This window comes from Silene latifolia, chromosome 8, assembly GCF_048544455.1.
Source record: "Silene latifolia isolate original U9 population chromosome 8, ASM4854445v1, whole genome shotgun sequence".
NCBI lineage: Eukaryota > Viridiplantae > Streptophyta > Magnoliopsida > Caryophyllales > Caryophyllaceae > Silene > Silene latifolia.
This window is the reverse complement of record NC_133533.1, coordinates 5,444,661-5,465,592: the sequence shown is the minus strand read 5'-3', so window position 1 is coordinate 5,465,592 and position 20,932 is coordinate 5,444,661. Positions and strand designations below refer to the sequence as shown.

The following is a 20,932-nucleotide window of genomic DNA, read 5'->3' as shown; positions in this document are numbered from 1 at the left end:
AGTTTACCTGCGAGGCTGCGACTCATCCTATCGGCCTATCCTAGTGACATCCCTACCCAAACGGCCGAAACACACACGAGACATATGAAGGAGTTGAGATCACCTGTCTCATAACTGTGTCACATCTCGTGTGCCATTACTTTTATCATGCGACACGTCTTCATTCACATAATAAAAGAAATGACAATTTCTTTTAAGTTAATGATATGTCACAAGAAGAGCATAGTGGACACGAGACGGAACACAAAACGGGACAGATAATCCGCTTTCCATATGAAGGATTGTGAAACCTAGGACAACAATATGAAAAATTGAAAAGATCTAAACATTACGTAATTCAATCATCAATAATCTATAAGTAGCACTGTAGAAGATATCAGTTTAACAATTATCGTGTTCCCTATTGGCTACTGTTACCCCGTACCCTAGCCGACATGCGTACATCATCATTTGTATATATATACGCACGCACACATAATTCATCCTCCTGCTTATTTCAACATTTACTCTTCTCCATATTTTTCTTCGATTCGATTCTCCAGGTAACTTTTCAATTTCTTACTTTTGCGATTTATTCCGTTTTTCATTTATCTTTTTGCACCTTTTTTCCCCATTTTTTTCCTGATTATTTATGTATTGTATTGATTGATTGGTTGATTTTCTGTAGATTGCGATAAAACCTAATTTCGACGATCAGTTTTAATTTTGTTGAGCAGCGGCTTTCGCTAATTAGGTAAATTATCTCAGTAATTTTAATTTGTTTTGATGATTTCCATGATTTTGATTGCAATTTGTCGTTTTAGGGTTTGTATGAATTGTATATAGGTTATGAAATTTAGGGTTTTCGTTAATTTGGGGGTTTTGATTGACATGGTGTTAGTTTGTTAATTGTAATTCATAGGGTTATTAATCATTTCATACTTGTATTGATTGGGTCAATTTTATGCTTTCGATTGCAAATTGCCGTTTTAGGGTTTGTATAAATTTTGGGGTTTATATAGTGTTAGTTTGACCATCATAATTGATTAGGTTATTAATCAATCAGCACTTGTATAAATTGGACGAATTCCATGGTTTCCATTGAATTTGTCGTTTTAGGGTTTGTATAAATTTAGGGTTTTCGTTAATTTGGGGGGTTTACTGATGTTATGGTGCTAGTTTGTTATGGTAGTTGATATGATTGTCAATCAATCACTACTTGTTTTAATTGATTGATGTATGTAAAGTTCATAAATTTTCACCGCCAAAAAATTTGGGAACATTTGGCCCCATCTTCATTTGTGACCCGTCACTAGAGGTGGCAATCGGGTCAGTCAGGTCGGGTTTGGGTCGGGTCACGTCGGGTCGGGTCATATCGGGTTCGGGTCATATCGGGTCAGCATACCCTTTCGGGTCGAGTCGGGTCGAGTTCGGGTCATTATCGGGTCGGGTCACTTCGGGTCGAATGATGTATCGGGTCGGGTCGGGTTTGGGTCGGGTCATTATCGGGTCCGGTAACTTAATCGCATTACTATAATTTTTTACCATTAAATTTATTTTTTAACCTATTATTTGGTTTAATTAATTCATTACTAAGTCAAACATATCAATCTAACACACAAAATCATTTACATTTTGATTAAAATTAAGCTTAATAATTATCGGGTCATCAATTTAATCGGGTCAGTATCGGGTCGGGTCAATATCGGGTCGGGTTTGGGTCGGGTTCGGGTCACTGCTAATCGGGTCGTGTCGGGTTACGGGTCGTCATCGGGTTGGGTCGGGTCGGTTTCGGGTCACAATATTTTCGGGTCGGGTCGGGTCGGGTTTGCTCGGGTTCGGGTCGGGTCAGACTTGCCAGCTCTACCCGTCACACTTGTCGTTAAAATGGCAACATTTGGCCCCATCTCCATTTGTGACGAAAAGTACCCGTCACAAATGAGAATTTGTGTGTGTTATATTTCAATTGCAAATTGAAGGTTTTTTCCTTTTGTTTTTTTGGTATCTATGTTATGATATGGATGATTTGGGGTTATTGATGTTAATGGTATTAGTTTGTTGCTGTAATTGACAGGTTTTCAGTACTTGAATTAATCAATGTTCAGTAATTGATTGTGATTAGTTTTCCATGTTTATGCGCCACCTAACTGTTTTTGATTTGCAAATCGTTGTTTTAGGATTTCTTCCATCTGGGTTATGAAATTTAGGGTTTTTATGAATAATATTAATAATTGGGAGTTAACGAATGTTGTCTTTGTAGTTTGTTATTTTAATTGATAGGCTTTCAATGCTTGTATTGATTGATTGATGCCAGATGATTTGTTTTTAACATTAGAATCCCATTTATACCTGGTTGGAAAAGCTACTATAATATTGTTCTTTACTTTTGATTATATTGGTCATTGTGTGTTTCTGTATGTTTTTTCTAACGCTTTCATGTTATTTGATGCTGTCAGTTGTAATAATGGGAAAGAGAAAGTCTAGCGCTAAGCCAGTTACAAAGAAGAGGATGGATAAGCTTGACACTGTTTTCTGTTGCCCTTTCTGTAATCATGGGACTAGTGTGGAGTGCCGCATGTAAGTTTATGCTACAATCCCGAAGTTAATTTTGAAATAAGTCATATTAAGACACATGTCTGAGTTTAGATACAGCTTATTTTAGTGATTGGCAGCGGACTCACTTCTATTGTCTTACCTGATGTCCAGTGATATGAAGAACCTGATTGGTGAAGCAGTATGCGGGATATGCCAGGAGAGCTTCAGCACTTCCGTCACAGCTTTAACTGAACCCATTGACATGTAAGTCGTAACATGTTTGGCAATCTCATACAACTTGTTTTTGTGTATGGATACTCTTGTTAGCTCTTCTTGTGACTGCCTGTTCCTTTACTAATCACCATCTGTTTTTTTTTTCCTACAGATATAGTGAATGGATTGATGAATGTGAGCGAGTCAACACCGTGGAAGACGATGCTGAGTAATCTACGGTGAAGAAGCTGAGCGAGAAGTGTTGCTATCTGTTTAATTAAATAATCCAATCTTCACCCCTTCTCGATGCTATGTATTTGCTATGAATGTTAGTTAGAGACCTGAGGTACTTGGTTTGTAATATTAACGAATTGGTGCAATAAACTGGTTTGTACCCGTGTAATATATTGTTATTGTTACTTTCATTCCTTAGTTTGTTTCCCTATGTAATGCTATGGTGATACCGAACAGTCCGTAACCGTCTTCCATTCCTTAGTTTGTTTCCCTATGTAATGCTATGGTGATACCGAACAGATTGTAACCGTCTTACAATTTGGCAGTAGTCAGTACCTTGTTTCTTCACCAATTTTCATTTTTTTTTGACAGTTGGAAAAAGACATAACTACATATTGTTTTTTTTTTCTTCACCAATTTTCATTTATGTTCTTGAAGAATGTTGTTTTTACCTTTCAATTAGTAGCAATAGTTCTCTTGTAGTTTCGTATAGCATGAGATGTACCGTGGAACTATAAAGTTGCCCGGAATGGTCGGCTGCCTTCCTGACAGTCATCCTCTACGGACAACTTCACATATTTCCCAAAGTTATTTTATCGTCACCAATACAACTAGTAAATGGGTCCGAGTCATCTTTTAGTCGTGTTGATAGAGGCTGGGTCTTCGAGTCATTCCGAGTTTCGGGCTATTTTAGACGTAAGGCTGCTGGGGTGTCGCGTCACTTTTAGGAAGGGCTACTTCAAATTGCATTGTTTTCAGATAGTCACTTCGTGTCATGTCTATTTTAGGAAAATGACGGCCAAACAACCAAATTGGTAAAAAAGTGAAGGGTATTCGCCAAATTGGTAAAAAAACTATGACTTGTGACGAATTGGTAAAAAATATGAAGAATTGTGACGAATTGGCCAAAAAAGTTACATTTTGCTTAATTTTTCATTATTCCAAATAGATTTGACAAAACTACCCTTACACAAGTAGTCCGATTCAAAAAAAATTGATCCGAGACTCGTCCTTAACAACTCAATTATGATCCCAAATTTGAAATAATCCAATCTTATTTAAACTCGATCGAAATCAGATACTTCTTCATTCTCCCATCCTTTTAAGTTATAAATTGACCACAAAAATGATGAAATCCAAAATGGCCTTTATTCAATTGACGCATAGCCAAATAATTGATTTTGACAGAAATGAGTCGTACTTAGACCCGGTAAAAATGATCCAAAACCCGAGTTGTCCGACCCAATATAATCAACCCAGATGCTTATTGTTTTTTTTTTATTAATGTTCCGGGCGTAATTCCAGAGCAGATATTTGTTACCACTCGTAGCTTGTAGAATGACGTCTTTGCTTGAATCCTCCTTTGATCTCTTCTGAAACGATGAACAAACTGAGGGCTCGGCTTTTGCCGAGCGTACTCACTCCGACGCTCAAGTCAGTAAGCTTAAAGGGCTAAGTATGCGTTACTTGACTAAACGTGTATTGTAGAGAGATAAGGAAGATATTACCAGATGAATAGTGGTTATTAGGTCAATTTTTGTGGATCCTTTCCTCAATGAAGGTTGAGGAGTATTTATAGGCTTTCACCTTTTGTCACGTAGTGGCCAAGTGGCCAAGTGGCTAGCAGGTGGAAAGACCGTTTTACCCTCGGCCGATGGACCTATGGCAGGCTGGCCGAGGGGTCTTGGATATGAGTACGCGGATATGTGCCCCGGCTGGCTAGTTGCCTGGCCGAGACCCAAGTGACAGGCCGATGGGCTGCATCGGCTAGACTGTCTAAGTCGTTGACTTTGCTGTGGATGCCCTTGACCTTGCTCAATATGTTGACTTGGTCAGCGGTGCAGAATATGCCCCATCAATTTGCCCCCAGCGTAGTCTATGCCGTGGTATGGGCTCCGATGTATGTTGAGCGTATATTCTGCGTAAGTATTTTTGCAAAATTTTTGGTATCGGCTTCTTCTGATGCATCGGCGTGGTTCTTGTTAGGCCGTACCATATCCCCCCTCCACATGGATGCGTAAAGGGTATCCAATGTGGAAAAGAATGTGACGCTGGCCGAGACCAGGGCTGAGAGTGCCGGTTGTTTTTGATTGCCCCCGGCCGGTGCTTCCTAGCTTGGTTGATCATGTGGCCGGCGGAGAGCAGGTACATAGGAATTTGTTGAGGGAGATGAACAGGCGAAGAGATGTGAATGGGCGTATTGAATACGCTTGGTCACTGTTGCATTGATTGACATTTAACTGTTGCAACGATTGACATTCCGTGGTTGCATGTCTGACACGTGTCTGTTCGCGATTGGTTGACGCTTCATGGGCTGTGCCCTGATTGGTCCTTCTTCATGGGCTTTCCCTATAAATAGGGCAGTTATTCCGTGATTTTGGCCACCAATTTCATTTTCTCAAATTTTCTCCAAAATCTTCATCTTTCTAAACTTTCAAGGGCTTCCTTTTCTTCCAATCTTCAGTCTTCGATCCGGCGAGTGTTTTTCTTCGAGGTAAACAAACAAATTTTCTCACTTCTTATTTCGTTAGTAATTGCTGTGAACATGTCTTCTGCTGATGCCGGACCTAGTAAACCTGCGTCGGGGGGCCCTAGGTCTCCTTCTCCTGAAGTTGATCCTCAAATTCTGGAGGAATGGGAGGATGATGATTCCTTTGGTGATTTGGGTGATGACTTCGGTGATGATGCGGAAAGGTCTCGTCCTAATGAGGGGAGACAGTACGTCATGGATCACGGCGATGCCTGTAAGGTCCGTCTTGACCGCACTTGGACTCATAAGCTCGCCAGTTGTTCCGGCGAGACATTTTTCGAGGGCCATTTTTTCTTCGGTAGGGGATACAAAATTGTTATCCCTGAGGAGGGTCAGGCCGTCTGTTGCCCTCCACCGGGCTACACCGGCGTATACATGCGGCATTTGGAGTATGAGCTCCGGTTTCCGCTGAATGGGTACGTTATGGCCATCATTAGAGCCATGAACGTTGCCGTTGCCCAACTGCACCCGTTGGCTATGAGGACCATAATCGGCTTCGTCTGGCTCTGTCTCTTCAAGGGAGAGGCCCCAACGGTGAATTTATTCCGCCGGCTTCATCATCTCAAACCATTCTCTGGCAAGTCGGATGGCACAAAGTGTGCAAATGGAGCCGGTTATGTCTCTCGTTGACAAACTTTCTTCTTGCAAGGACCGGCAAGGTCGGTGAGTGTACGTTAAGGTGCTTGGATGACTATCCGCCGCCCCGCTCCTTCCAAAGACCGAGTTAATTTGCGGTGTGAGACTAAGGCAGAGCACGACAGATGGGTCACCCGGAAGAAGCTCAAAATGGATGCCAGCAGGGTCCCTCTTAAGGAGGATGAGAAGCTGGCGATGAGGCTTTTTGAGGTGGACAAGAGTGGGGTGCCGAAAAGATGGATTCCCCCGACGCAGATCATTCTTCAGGATGAGCCCCTATGCCATGTCGGCCTCATACCGGCCCTAGCACAGGGTGAGTGGGGTCGGTGTGAGGCCCATTACCATTCTCAACGTTCCTGTTTCTCGAACTTTGATTTATTTCTTCTACTTAACTCTTGCTTTGTTTCTTTCGCAGACCACTTTGGACCGGACCTGTCTGAGGATATCCTCCGGAGAATGGGGCTGCACAAAGATAAAACCGTTGCTAACTTGCATCCCAAGGCTCTAGCTCATGACCGCAGGACGTCGCCGAATGATCTTATGGAAAAACGGCTGAAGGGCTTGAGCATGGAGGAGGCCCAGGCGAAGGTTGTTAGCGGCGTAGTGCGTCGGACGCGGAAAACGAAGTCTTCGGCGGCGACGGCGTCGACACCGGTTCCACCTCCCATCCCCCCTAAGAAAAAGACGGTGGAGATTGTTGATATTCCTGATGAGGGGGACTCTGACAAGGAAGAACCTCCCCTCGTCCGTAAGAGGAAGGAGACAGCCTCTACCGCTGGCAGGGAAGTGCCTCCTCCGGCCAAGAAGGCCAAGCATGGTACCCATCTATCCTGTGGCTCAAATTTATCCGGGTCATTAGGTGCTCCTGATGACAGGCTTTCTGATATGTCGATACATGTTGATACTGATGCCTTTATTAAATTTTTGTAGACCAGCCGCTGTCGGCTTTCGCTCTTATTGGGCAGCAAGTGGAGGCTGGTGATCAAGGCGTCACCGTTAATTCTTCATCCCAGAAGGCTTCCCTCTCCCAGCTGCAGGCTGGTAATCCAAGTGTCACCACTGTCCCTTCATCCCAGAAGGCTTCCGTCTCCCAGCTTATAGAGGAAGGCACGAAGCTGATTAAGGAGGCGGCGAGGTGGAACGTGATTACCGGTGCTCGTATCGTAGAGCGGAGAAAGCCGTGGCTCAAGTGTTTTTGAGCGTAATGCCACTAAGCGGTGGCTGCGTCGGCGGCCGGATCTCCTCAATGAGCGAGGCTCGGGGGAGATCTTGAGAAGGCGCTCTTGGCCGAGAGAAAACTCGGGAGGACGCTGAAAAGGAGGTCCTTCTTTGAGAGAGCCAAGGCCGAGGCTGCGGCGGCAGAAGGCTGCGAAGATCTTTGGAGAAGTGTAACCTTGTTCAGAGGCATGCCGACCTCTATCTCCAGCAGAGGAACGAATCCAGGGACCTGTTTAAGGCCCAGGCGGAGGTGATTCGGAGCAAAGAGGCCATCATCAGGCAAAAGGAGGCGGACATTGAGATGCTCCAAACCGTCATGCTTCCCAACATGTGCGCTGAATTCCGGGATATGGCCGAAGAAGCTGCTAGGGAAGTGATCGGGGAGCTTTTCCCTCTTGATGGTTCCTTTCCGTGGGGCCAATTTGACGAGCTGCTTGATGATAAGCTCGAAGCTAAGGAGAAAGCCGTGGCGGAGAAGGCCAAGGAGGCGGTGAGGGCGAAGATGGAGAAGGAGGCGGCCGCGGAGAAAGCAGCTCTTGCTGAGAAAGCTAAGGCGGCCAAGGAGGAAGCCGAGAGGATGAGGGCAGCTGATGCTGCCGAGGCCAAGGCTGAGGCTGCTGAAGCTGAGGCTGCTAGGAAAGCTGCTGGGTTGCCTATTGAAGAAGATGCGGCTACCGCTGCTGATGGCAAGCAGCAACAGACATAGGGAGACGGGCGGTTGTCACCAGGCTCACCCGGCGTCTCGGATAGCTTCAGCTCCTCACACACTACCATGTGCTGCTTGATGAGAACAAGTTTACAGCAGATCTGCTTCAGCTGTTCGGGAGCCAATTATTAAGCCCTTCCTCCCTGCCATCTTTTGGCGCTTCAAATGACATATTTGTAACTTTTGCTTTTCTTTCCTTGTATTTTGTACAACTTTGGTAGGTTGTGTTTTGGCTTATCCCAATGGGGACGGCCGTCGTCTGCATTCTTTTCACCTGTAACCTGTTATTATTAATAAGAGTTCGTCTCTTTTGCCTTCGGCATGGCCGAGGCCTTTACCTTATTTCTTTTACTTGCGCTTTTAAAAGTTGAGCGTCTCAACTGTATTTAGTGTTTCCACTTTGCCTCTGGCTTGGCCGAGGTCTTTTCTCGTTTTTGTCTGAGTTGCCCTCGTACGTTATTAATTGAGCGTCTCTTCTTGTTTCCGCCTCGGCTTGGCCGAGGCAGTTTAGAGTGTGTATCTCAACTGTGTTTAACATTTCTAAGGCATTTTGAATATTTTTGCGAGTATCAACTGTGCTGGCCGCGACTGTCGCGGTGTCTGCTTTCTGGGGGTGACTGCCGCTCTTGTCGGGATGACAGTGTGAGCCCGCGTCTGCTTCTGGATAGCGTGTTAGGCCCAGGTAATATCTTCCACCTTGATGGCCTGGTCGGCCATCTTCCTAGCGGCGTGCGTCTAGGCCCAGGCCCCCGTACTTGATGAGCTCATCTTTTAAGTCTCCCCTTGGGAGACCTTTCATCAGTGCGAAAGCCGCCAGCTCGGGATTGATCTCCCTAATCTGCTGAACCTTGCCGTCGAACCTCTTCACATAGCTTCGTAGAGACTCGCCCTCCTCCTGTTTGATAGTTAGGAGGTCCGACGTCTCCACGGCTCTCCTCTTGTTGCAAGAGTACTGGGCTACGAAGGCGTCTCTTAGGTCGGCGAAGCAGTATACCGAGCCGTCGGGAAGCCCCTTGTACCAATTTTGAGCCATCCCATGCAGAGTCGTTGGGAAGACTCGGCACCAGACCTCATCGGGCTGCTCCCATACCGACATGTAAGACTCGAAGGCCTCGGCGTGGTCGGTTGGGTCACTGTCTCCTTTGTAGGTGAACGCCGGCAACTTCAGCTTAGTTGGCACGGCGGTGTTAAGGACATAATCACTGAGGGGCTGTCTGACCACGTGTCGAATGACACGCGGCGATCGGCTCCTCGCATTCCTAGTCCGACTCCTCTCCTTGTAGCGGGAAGGACTCCTTCTCCGGCTCGGACTTCTTCTCCGACTCTGCTGAGTCGGGCTTCTCTGGCTCCCCCGGTCTGCACCTCGTCGGTGCTGCGGCGACGCTGTCCTCTCGTGAGTACGGGGAGGGCTCAGGTCCACCACTAGCACCCTAGGCTCCTCCGGCGTCTTGGCAGGGTCTGCTTCTCCCAGTGCTCCGTTCAAGTTTCTTGGAGTCACTTTCTGGGCCCTGGTCTCTTGGACGGTTTCCGCGGCTCTCGTTGGCGTGACAGTGTGAGCCGGCGTACTCCCAATTAGGTCTAGGAGCATCTTCAGTTTTGCTGTGTCAACTACATGTCCCATGATGGTGACCTGGCTGACGGGCGGCGGCATGTCCGGTATTATCGGCATTCCGAATTCCGGTTGGATTACTCCGCCGGTGGAGGGCTGCACAACTCCAGAATTGTGAAAAGTATCATCTTGGTAGAATGTGGTTTCGTCGGTCGCGACTACCTCTTGTTGTTTCGACATCTTCTTAGCTTTTTGGGTGGGTTTTTTGTGTTTTTTTTTTTTTGTTGTTTGGGAATGAATATGACTAGCTTCTAGTGTCTTTCCCCACAGACGGCGCCAATTGTTCCGGGCGTAATTCCAGAGCAGATATTTGTTACCACTCGTAGCTTGTAGAATGACGTCTTTGCTTGAATCCTCCTTTGATCTCTCCTGAAACGATGAACAAACTGAGGGCTCGGCTTTTGCCGAGCGTACTCACTCCGACGCTCAAGTCAGTAAGCTTAAAGGGCTAAGTATGCGTTACTTGACTAAACGTGTATTGTAGAGAGATAAGGAAGATATTACCAGATGAATAGTGGTTATTAGGTCAATTTTTGTGGATCCTTTCCTCAATGAAGGTTGAGGAGTATTTATAGGCTTTCACCTTTTGTCACGTAGTGGCCAAGTGGCCAAGTGGCTAGCAGGTGGAAAGACCGTTTTACCCTCGGCCGATGGACCTATGGCAGGCTGGCCGAGGGGTCTTGGATATGAGTACGCGGATATGTGCCCCGGCTGGCTAGTTGCCTGGCCGAGACCCAAGTGACAGGCCGATGGGCTGCATCGGCTAGACTGTCTAAGTCGTTGACTTTGCTGTGGATGCCCTTGACATTGCTCAATATGTTGACTTGGTCAGCGGTGCAGAATATGCCCCATCAATTAATAGAAGGGATAAAATCCCAGAGACCTACAGAGAGTAGGGTCCCAGAAAATTCACAAGAAGCAGAAATATAACAAAACGAGTAAAAAACAAACAACCCATCCTTTTCATCCTTTTCAACACGAAAAACTTGCGTACTAGTATCACGCACCAAGCCTCCTTTGCATAATCCTTTTCTCCTTCCATGATCTTAATGTTATCCAATTGTTTAGTCATTCCTCCAAAGTGTAGGGTAAAAGTGTCCTCCATGATGTGCACTGATTATTGTTATAAACTGATTATTATTCATAAATAACTTGATAATGACTGACCCGAATTTAAATGACAAGACCTGAATTCTTGCAAACCCGAAATCGACCCGACTCGAAGTGACTCGTCCTTAGTTGGGTCATTAATTTGGCAAGGGTAATTTGGATTATATCGGAACTGGGATGTCTCAAATTGCCATATTTGCCAAGATTTAGATTAGTGTTTTTCATTGGGTCATTAATTTGGGCAAGGGTAGTCTGGTCAAGTTTAGTTATAAGAATAGTAAACAAAACATGGTTATTACTTTTTTGGCCAATTTGTCACAATTCCACATTGTTTTTACCAATTCGTCATAAACCATACTCCCTCCCATCCAGACCAAAGGTTACAGTTGCTTTTTGGCACTATTCATGGTCGTAGGGAATCTTTGATATTATTCTTAATCTATAAGACAAAATATAGTCATGTGAGATCTTGTTTGATTTATCGTCATGAATGCTATAAGAATATCAAATTTTTATAATTTTTAATAATGTGTAACTAAAGATATGCACGTTACAAAACGTGTCTCGACAAGTGTGATAAAGCAACTGTAACCTTTGGTCTGGATGGGAGGGAGTAGTTTTTTTACCAATCTGGCGAATACCCTCCACTTTTTTTACCAATTTGGTTATTTGGCCGGAAAATGACTAACAAAGAATATTATGTAAACCCTGTTGAAAAGGATTGAACTGAATTGAATTTAATGAAGTTGAACTGAACTGAACTGAAGTAAGACCCTGTTCTTTTCCACTCACTAAACTGGAAATTAATTTGTGAAAAGATGAGCTAAACTGAACTGAATGGTGAACTAAACTAAATTAAATTAAATTGAGCTGAATTAAGTCCAAAAAAACATGACCTAAAGGAGTATTTGTTTGTCAAAATAGTCGGTTTTGGATCGATTCGTTCATAATCGGGTTAATTACGGGTCGAGTATTTTCGAATTTCGAGTCAAGCAAAACCCTTGTTCCTTGCCCCCTTTGTCTTGCATTCAAAGAAACACAAAAGAGACCCTTCCTCCTCCTCCTCCTCCTCCTTCACACACTACAAAACTCAATAAAACCTCATAACAATGTCAAAAACCTCAACTTCCTTAAAACAAATAAACAATGATAAAACATTTTACTTTACCTCCATTTACCCATCTAAAATCCTGCAAAACTCTTACAAATTTCCAACAAATTCATGTTCATATCATTAAAAAAGGTCTCCATAATGATCTTTACATAATTGCTAACTTCATTTCTCGCTTTTTCGATAGATTTAACATGAATAATAATAATAATAAAACCTCTTTTGATTACCAAACTTCTGTGTTTAATTCTGTTGTTTATCCTCATGATTGTCTTTGTAATGCATTTTTAAAGGGTTGTTTTGATTATCATTCTTCGTTAAGTTATTCGCTTTCGGTGTTGTCGGGTTTACGGGTTTCTGGGTTTTGTCCTGATGAATATACGTTTCTGCCATTGATTAAGCGTTGTAGTAGGGAATTGAATGGTTTTGTTGGGTTTGGGGTTCATGGGTTGTCGATAAAGTATGGAATTATGTATGATTCGTATGTCGGATCGAGTTTAGTTGATTTTTATGGGAAATTTATGTTGCTTGGTAATGCACAGAAGGTGTTTGATGAAATGCCTATGAGAGATGTGGTGTCTTGGACTGCGTTGGTGGAGGCGTGTGTGAATTATGGGGACTTGGGTAGAGCGAGGAAGGTGTTTGATGAAATGCCGAAGAGGAATCATGTGTCTTGGTATGTTATGATTAGTGGGTATTTGAGGAAAGGGGAGTTTGACGAGGCGAAGAGGTTGTTTTATAAGATGCCTAGTAAGAGTTTTGTTACGTTTACGACAATGTTTGATGGGTATGCTAAAAGTGGTTCTGCGTGGTGGTTGTTTAATCAGTGTTGGGAGAAAGATTGTTCCTTTTGGACGGCTTTGATATTCGGTTATTTGCAAAATGGAAAGGCGGATGAGGCGGTTAAGTGTTTTAGGGAGATGCTAGGGAGTATCACTAGGCCAGATGAGTTTAATATGGTGAAATTAATTTCGGCTTGTGCACAATTGGAGAACTTGCATCTTGCAAGGGAGCTTGATTCGTTTGTTATGAATTGTAGCTCTTTTGATCATTGTCGACCTGATGTTGTCGCGGCTTTGGTGGACATGAATGCCAAATGTGGTAATAAGGAAAGAGCGATTTTTCTGTTCTATTCATGGTCAAGGCACCAATGAACAACCTGATTTTAAGACTTGTCGAAGAGCGTTGCCGCTTATTTGATATGATGATGAACAATTATCTAATTGCTTCCTCTGCTGATCATTATGCTTGTATGGTTGATCTTCTAGGTCGTTCTGGTCACCAAAAAAGCTGCCTATGATATTCTCAAGTCAATGCTTGCTGGGTTTCACCGTGAAGCCTGGGGAGCGCTTCTTGTGGCATGTAGAATGTAGATTGCACTGTAATCCTGAGTTGGCGGAGTTAGTGGCTACGCATCTCGTTGAAGTTGAGCCACGTAATGGTGGAAATTTGTTTCTCTGTCTAATATCTATGCCGAAGCTGACCGTTGACTAAATGTTTCTAATGTAAGGGACCAATTGGGAAGTCAAGGAATTCGGATATATGCCTGATACGGGTGACAAGGGTGACGATGATACGAGTGCCAATGATGACGGTGTTGTGCTAGCAATGGAGAGGGGTGCTCTGTTTGGCTCAATGACGCAATTCGTTTGCTTAATAACTTGCAGTGGACCGTCGACAGATAATGTGTGACAAGTTTATAAATTATCATCTATAACTTTGTTATCTTAGCTAATAAAGGAAGTCTTAGTGAATCTCTTTAGTTTCCTTTGTTTTTATGCTACTAATAAGGGGTCTTAATTTGGCTTAATTAGTGGTCTTAATTAGCTCTTTTAAGGAGGGACTTTTTGCTGCCTTAGTTTGCTCGACCAACCTTTCTTGTTGTTATTTATAGCTGCTAATTATTTGTAATTGTCATTCAGAAGTTTAATCAAAAATCACAAATTGCTTGTTGGCATTTTTCCGTTAATTGTTCAAACGCGTTTTTGAATATTAACTTGTCCGATCTCAATAGGTCTTGAGTTTGGTCCCATTGTTATTGTTATAGGTCTAACAATAACAAATATCCCATTGACTTGAATACGACATAAGAATTCAAGGCAAATATTCTTTTATTTTATTTTCTATTAAACCGCTTCCGCAAATTCGTATCAATGCCGGTCGTAGTTGGGTTAAGCCAAGAGAAACAATTTCCTTGCCACACGTTAAAGATGATTCGTAGTATTCTTAGAGTAATATCAGATGTGAAATAGATAGCACTGTCGGACATCGTTGGGAATCGTGAAATATTGTTGGCTATTTGGCTGTGAGAGTACCAGTGCTGCTATTTGAGCAGTCATCCAAAGCGTATGCCTGGTTGCAGGAGCACGCCTGATAATTCCATCACTAGACACAAGTGAACAATGGTGTGTGCTCCTTCTGAAACTCCTTCTCTGTTTTAGAAATTTCAGATTCATGGTGCTTTCTTTTGCCCAATTGCCTCCTTAACCTGTACAAGTATTCCGTATTTGTCGTCATCAGTTAACAAATGTAAACTTTGTACATTATCATAGTTTGCTTTGTTACTCATTAAATGGCGATTAAGATCTCAACTCTCTTTGTTGTAATGTTTCTGAGTAAGCTACGTAAAAGACCAGTTTTGTGTTCTGTAAAACTGAATTCTAGCATTTTCTTGGCTGGTAATTTTATGAATATTTCGAGTATTTTAATGTGCATTGTTTAGGGTTTGTATAATTGTAGGGGTTTACGGATGATATTGCGCTAGTTTGTATCAATCAATACTTGAATCGATCGGATGGAAATTGTCGTTTTGGGGTTATGTATAAATTTAGGGTTTTCGTTAATTTGAGAGTTACTGATGTGATTATCAATCAATCAATACTTGGAATAACCGAATAATTTGTGTGTTAAAGTTCCTAAATTTTCACCCACAAAAATTTGGAAATCTTAATTTTTGATTCCTAATAGGATTAGGTTATTAAATTTGGAAATATTAATTTTTGATTCCTAATAGGATTAGGTTATTAAATTTGGAAATATTAATTTGGTAATAGAATTAGGAAAATTTGTGATGTATAAAAACCATCACATACCTCATGTTTCCTTACTCTACGTCAAAGAAACTTGAGAGCCAAACCCTTTGCTTTTGCTGCCTCCTTTCACTCTCTGGGCGTCTTTTACCTATCTGCCTTCATCAATTTCTAAATTTTCACCTTCATCAAACTTAACCCCTTTGTAAGTCACCTTTATCTGAATCTCTAGTACTTGTTTCATGAATGCATTCTCTATAGATCATTGTTTTTTCATCGTGCGTCTCTTTATCTTCTTTCTAACGCTTTCTTGTTATTTGATACTGTCAGTTCTGATAATGGGAAAGAGAAAGTCTAGGGCAAAGCCAGCTCCAAGGAAGAGGATGGATAAGCTTGACACTGTTTTCTGTTGCCCTTTCTGTAATCACGGGGCTAGCGTAGAGTGCACCATGTAAGTTTATGCTACAATCCCGAAGTTAATTTTGAAATAAGTCATATTGAGACGCATGTCTCGGACTTGATTTATTCGTTTAGTTTTAGATGCAGTTTACTTTAATGATTGGTGGACTCACATGTACTGTTTCACTTGGTGTCCAGTGATATGAAGGACATGACTGGCCTAGCAGAATGCGGGATATGCCAGGAACGTTTTTTGACTTCCGCCACAGCATTAACTGAACCCATTGACATGTAAGTTTTGACCTTTTTTTATATTAGTAAGCTTAGCTAGTGTGAGATAGTCTCGACTAAAGTGCTTGAGAATGGATTGATGAATGTAATTACATGTTCTTTTATTAATCGCCATCTGTTTTGTTTCTACAGATACAGTGAATGGATTGATGAATGTGAGCGAGTCAACACCGTGGAAGGCGATGCTGAGTAAGCTTTGGTGAAGCTGAGCGAGAAGTGTCGCTTTCTCTTTAATTAAATAATCAATCTTGTACTTGATATGAATGTTAGTTAGAGACCCGAGGTACTAGGTTTGTAAGATTAACGAATTGGTGCAAACTGGTTTGTGTAATATATTGTTGCTTCCATTCCTTAGTTGTTTTTTCAATGTAATGCTATGGTGAGATACAGAAGAGCTTGTAATCATCTTATAATTTGACAGCAGTAGTCAGTAGTCAGTAGTCAGTACCTTGACGAATGTTGTTTTCTCCTTTTGAAGTTTTATAAGCCCCTTTTTCCGATCCTGACCGGAATGAACCGGAAATAGCGGAATTATAAGTGTTGTTCAACTATGCTTAATTTGTCGTTATTATATGAGAATAATAATATATATTTATTTATTCATTTTTATAAGTATATTAATACATCCTTGTAAAGTTAATGTAAGTAGGCGAGTATAGAGAAATTCCGCTCCAACTGGTCAGGTCCGGTTTTGGACGGGATTTCCGATGTAGTCTGATACCTATTTTTTCCGGTTCCGGTCCGATTCTCATCCTGATTTTCGGATAAGTGGTTACAAATTACAATAGATTAATTATCAATAAAATAACCAAAGAAGAATGTTGTGTAAGCCTACATGCATACTTGTGATGGAGCGTCTGACAACCGATTCTTTAAAATAGTCGGTTTGGATCGATCACGATCGAGTTAACACAATTTTTTGTTCAAGATGGATGTATCTGTCTTAACTAAAGACGTGTCAAGTAGTATGAATACGACAAAAACAGAATGCATAGGAAAAAGAAAAAGATTTGTCATATACTGAATGAGAATATATTTGACTTGTTTTAATATTAAGACGGATATTTTCGAGTCGAACAAAACCCTTCTTCCTTTCCCTCCTCCCTTTATATTGCACAACCAATTTAACTGAATTTATGTGTCTTTTTTTCGAGCTTTTATAATTTTTGATTTGATTTTTTTTTTAATGTCAAAAATTAAAATCTAATTGAGCTCATATATACTCCCTCCGATGCAGTCTGATATCTATAGTCACTATTCTTTTCCCTGTTTCCGTAAACGGATTATTCAGGTTTTCTTCCCTATTTTCTTTTTTGGATGAATTTGTGTTGCCAAAATTCAATAACATTTGGGGTAGTGTGTTTGGTGTGGTTGAAATTCAATTTCTTATTTCCTATGCAAAAAAGAAAGGGGAAGAAAATGGTGAATTGGAGGAAGTATTATTTTGCGTTTCATTATAATTTTTTAAGTTATGTATTTTTATAAAGGAGCTCAGATTCTTTCAAATAAAACTCGTGACTATAGGTCTAAATTCAAGTTAACACATTATAAAGTTAGGATTCTATTCTATACAACCAGTTGTACTCGATTACGCGTCGTCCGAGCTCATTTCAGTAATTAACCTATTCGATTTCAGTCTCAAATAACGAGCATTAATACATTTTTCACGATTATCCGAGATTCGACGAATGCTGGTTTAACCGTGAGTACCAACGGAAGACATTTGGAGGTGCCGGTATGCCATAAACCAACATTCGTCGAACCTCGGATAATCGTGAAAAATGTATTAATGCTCGTTATTCGAGGATGAAATCAAATAGGTTAATTCCTGAAATGAGCTCGGACGCATGATTGAAAAACCGGGAGAAAAAGAAACAGGGCCCTGTACGACCTACCGAACGGCTCAAATTGAAGTGTATAACACACGGGTTTTCGGGATTCCAGAGCCCCGGAAAAAAATTCTCCGAAAATCACATAGAAAGTTCATCGGGTCAGATAAAGCGGCCACGCAAAATTTGAGTACCAACGGAAGCCTTTTAGGGCTGCCGGTTTGTCATAAACCAGCATTCGTCGAACCTTGGATAATCGTGAAAAATGTACTAATGCTCGTTTGAGGCTGAAATCGAATAGTTTAATTCCTGAAATGAGCTCGGACGCGTGATTGAAAAACAGAGAGAAAAAGAAACAGGTCCGGTACGACCTCCTGAACGGCTCAAATTGAAGTGTATAAATACACGGTATTTCGGGATTCCAGGGTCCCGGAATAAAATTCTCCCGAAATCACATAGAAAGTTCCCCGGGTCAGATAAAGCGGTCACGCAAAATTTGAGTACCAACGGAAGACATTTGGGGGGGGGGGGGTATGCCATAAACCAGCATTCGTCGAACATCGGATAATCGTGAAAAATGTATTAATGCTCGTTATTTGAGGCTAAAATCGAAAAGGTTAACTTCTGAAATTAGCTCGGACGCGTGATTGAAAAACCGGGAGAAAAAAGAAACAGGGTCCGGTACGACCTCCCGAACGCCTCAAATTGAAGTGTAACACACGGTTTTTCGGGATTCCAGGGTCCCGGAACAAAATTCTCCGGAAATCACATAAAAAGTTCCTCGTGTCAGATAAAGCGGCCAGGCAAAATTTGAGTATCAACGGAAGACATTTGGGGGTGCTGTATGCCATAAACCAGCATTCGTCGAACCTCGGATAATCGTGAAAAATGTATTAATGCTCGTTATTTGAGACTGAAATCGAATAGGTTAATTTCTGAAATTAGCTCGGACGCGTGATTGAAAAACCGGGAGAAAAAAAAAACCGGGTCCGGTACGACCTCCCGAACGGCTCAAATTGAAGTGTGTAACACACGGTTTTTCGGGATTCCAGGGTCCCGGACAAAATTCTCCGGAAATCACATAGAAAGTTCCTCGGGTCAGATAATGCGGCCACGCAAAATTTGAGTACCAACGGAAGACATTTGGGGGGTGTCGCTATGCCGTAAACCAGCATTCGTCGAATCTCGGATAATCGTGAAAAATGTATTAATGCTCGTTATTTGAGGCAAAAATCGAATAGGTTAATTCCTGAAATGAGCTCGGACGCCTGATTGAAAACCGGGAGAAAAAGAAACAGGTCCGGTACGACCTCCGAACGGCTCAAATTGAAGTGTATAACACACGGTTTTTCGGGATTCCCGAGTCCCGGAACAAAATTCTCCGGAAATCACATAGGAGGTTCCTCGAGTCAGATAAAGCGGCCACGCAAAATTTGAGTATTAATGGAAGACATTTGGGGGTGCCGGTATGCCATAAACTAGTATTCGTCGAACCTCGGATAATCTTGAAAAAAGTATTTATGCTCGTTATTTGAGGCTTAAATCGAATTGGTAAATTCCTGAAATGAGCTCGGACGCGTGATTGAAAAACCGGGAGAAAAAGAAACAGGGTCCGGTACGACCTCCCGAACGGCTCAAATTGAAGTATATAATACACGGTTTTTCGGGATTCCGGAACAAAATTCTCCGTAAATCAGATAGAAGTTCCTCGGGTCATATAAAGCGGCTACGCAAAATTTGAGTACCAACGAAAGACATTTGAAGATGCCGCTATGGCATAAACCAGCATTCGTCGAACCTCGGATAATCGTGAAAAATGTATTAATGCTCGTTATTTGAGGTTGAAATCGAAAAGGCTAATTCCTGAAATTAGCTCGGACGCGTGATTGAAATACCGGGAGAAAACGAAACAGGGTCCGGTACGACCTCCCGAACGGCTTAAATTGAAGTGTATAACACATGGTTTTTCGGGATTCCAGGGTCCCGGAACAAAATTCTCCGGAAATCACATAGAAATTCCTCGGGTTAGATTAAGCGGCCAGGCAAAATTTGAGTATCAACGGAAGACATTTGGGGGTGCCGGTATGCCATAAACCAGCATTCGTCGAACCTCGGATAATCGTGAAAAATGTATTAATGCTCGTTATTTGAGGCTGAAATCGAATAGGTTAATTTCTGAAATGAGCTCGGACGCGTGATTGAAAAACCGAGAGAAAAACAAACGGGGTTCGGTACGACCTCTCGAACGGCTCAAATTGAAGTGTGTAAAACACGGTTTTTCGGGATTCCAGGGTCCCGGACAAAATTCTCCGGAAATCAAATAGAAAGTTCTCGGGTCAGATAATGCGGCCACGCAAAATTTGAGTAATATATAACAGAAGACATTTGGGGGTGTCGCTATGCCATAAATCAGCATTCGTCGAATCTCGGATAATCGTGAAAAATGTATTATTTCTCGTTATTTAAAGCTGAAATCGAATAGGTTAATTTCTGAAATGAGCTCGGACGCGTGATTGAAAAACCGGGAGAAAAAGAAACAGGGTCCGATACGACCTCCCAAACGCCTCAAATTGAAGTGTATAACACACGGTTTTTCGGGATTCCAGGGTCCCGGAACAAAATTCTCCGGAAATTACATAGAAAGTTCCTCGTGTCAGATAAAGTGGCAGACAAAATTTGAGTATTAACGGAAGACATTTGGGGGTGCTGGTATGCCATAAACCAGCATTCGTCGAATCTGGATAATCGTGAAAAATGTAATAATGCTCGTTTGAGGCTGAAACCGAATACGTTAATTCCTGAAATGAGCTCGGACGCGTGATTGAAAAACCGGGAGAAAAACAAACCCGGTCCGGTACGACCTCCCGAACGGCTCAAATTGAAGTGTGTAACACACGGTTTTTCGTGATTCTAGGGTCCCGAACAAAATTCTCCGGAAATCATATAGAAAGTTCTCGGGTCAGATAATGCGGCCACGCAAAATTTGAGTACCAACGGAAGACATTTGGGGATGTCGGTATGCCATAAACCAGCATTCGTCGAACCTTGGATAGTCGTGAAAAATGTATTAATTCTTGTTTGAGGCTGAAATCGAATAGGTTAATTTCTGAAATGAGCTCGGACGCGTGATTGAAAAACTGTGAGAAAAAGAAACAGGGTCCGGTACGATCTCCCGAACGTCTCAAATTGAAGTGTATAACACACGGTTTTTCGGGATTCTAGGGTCCCGGAACAAAATTTTCCAGAAATCACATAAAAAATTCCTCGGGTCAGATAAAGCGGCTACGAAAAATTTGAGTACCAACGGAAGACATTTCGTGGTGCCGTATTGCTATAAACCAGCATTCGTCGAATCTCGGATAATCGTGATAAATGTACTAATGCTCGTTATTTGAGGCTGAAATCGAATAGGTTAATTCCTGAAATGAGCTCGGACGCGTGATTGAAAAACCGGGAGAAAAAGAAACAGGGTCCAATACGACCTCACGAACGGCTCAAATTCA

At 42.2% G+C, this 20,932-nt stretch overlaps 2 protein-coding genes and 1 pseudogene across 4 annotated transcripts; all 3 read left to right on the top strand.

Moving 5' to 3' along the window:
• Window positions 1–333: 333 nt before the first annotated feature.
• Window positions 334–3,309, top strand: LOC141596134 (transcription elongation factor 1 homolog). 2 transcript variants are annotated; one of them, XM_074416195.1, is made up of 5 exons: window positions 334–542; window positions 668–733; window positions 2,436–2,556; window positions 2,686–2,778; window positions 2,900–3,309. In XM_074416195.1, the coding sequence occupies exons 3-5, from the start codon at window positions 2,444–2,446 to the stop codon at window positions 2,958–2,960; spliced, it is 267 nt and encodes an 88-aa protein (XP_074272296.1). In that variant the 5' UTR covers window positions 334–542; window positions 668–733; window positions 2,436–2,443; the 3' UTR covers window positions 2,961–3,309. The 2 variants fall into 2 exon arrangements, with proteins under 2 accessions (XP_074272296.1, XP_074272297.1); XM_074416196.1 differs by lacking the exon at window positions 668–733 and having other exon boundaries at window positions 391–542.
• An 8,455-nt stretch (window positions 3,310–11,764) lies between these two features.
• On the top strand, window positions 11,765–13,845 carry LOC141596132 (putative pentatricopeptide repeat-containing protein At5g37570; annotated as a pseudogene).
• A 282-nt stretch (window positions 13,846–14,127) lies between these two features.
• LOC141594014 (transcription elongation factor 1 homolog) lies at window positions 14,128–16,057 on the top strand. 2 transcript variants are annotated; one of them, XM_074414232.1, is made up of 4 exons: window positions 14,128–14,286; window positions 15,241–15,361; window positions 15,508–15,600; window positions 15,733–16,057. In XM_074414232.1, exons 2-4 carry the CDS (start codon window positions 15,249–15,251, stop codon window positions 15,791–15,793), a joined length of 267 nt encoding a protein of 88 aa, XP_074270333.1. In that variant the 5' UTR covers window positions 14,128–14,286; window positions 15,241–15,248; the 3' UTR covers window positions 15,794–16,057. The 2 variants fall into 2 exon arrangements, with proteins under 2 accessions (XP_074270333.1, XP_074270334.1); XM_074414233.1 differs by lacking the exon at window positions 14,128–14,286 and adding an exon at window positions 14,995–15,115.
• Window positions 16,058–20,932: the final 4,875 nt, after the last annotated feature.

Excerpts from the sequence above, each read along its gene's own strand:
- LOC141596134 (XM_074416195.1), top strand. The coding sequence starts at position 2,444 with ATGGGAAAGAGAAAGTCTAGCGCTAAGCCAGTTACAAAGAAGAGGATG. Across the intron at positions 2,557-2,685 it reads ACTAGTGTGGAGTGCCGCAT|TGATATGAAGAACCTGATTG; the intron begins GTAAGTTTATGC and ends CCTGATGTCCAG. Across the intron at positions 2,779-2,899 it reads TTAACTGAACCCATTGACAT|ATATAGTGAATGGATTGATG; the intron begins GTAAGTCGTAAC and ends TTTTTCCTACAG.
- LOC141594014 (XM_074414232.1), top strand. The coding sequence starts at position 15,249 with ATGGGAAAGAGAAAGTCTAGGGCAAAGCCAGCTCCAAGGAAGAGGATG. Across the intron at positions 15,362-15,507 it reads GCTAGCGTAGAGTGCACCAT|TGATATGAAGGACATGACTG; the intron begins GTAAGTTTATGC and ends CTTGGTGTCCAG. Across the intron at positions 15,601-15,732 it reads TTAACTGAACCCATTGACAT|ATACAGTGAATGGATTGATG; the intron begins GTAAGTTTTGAC and ends TTGTTTCTACAG.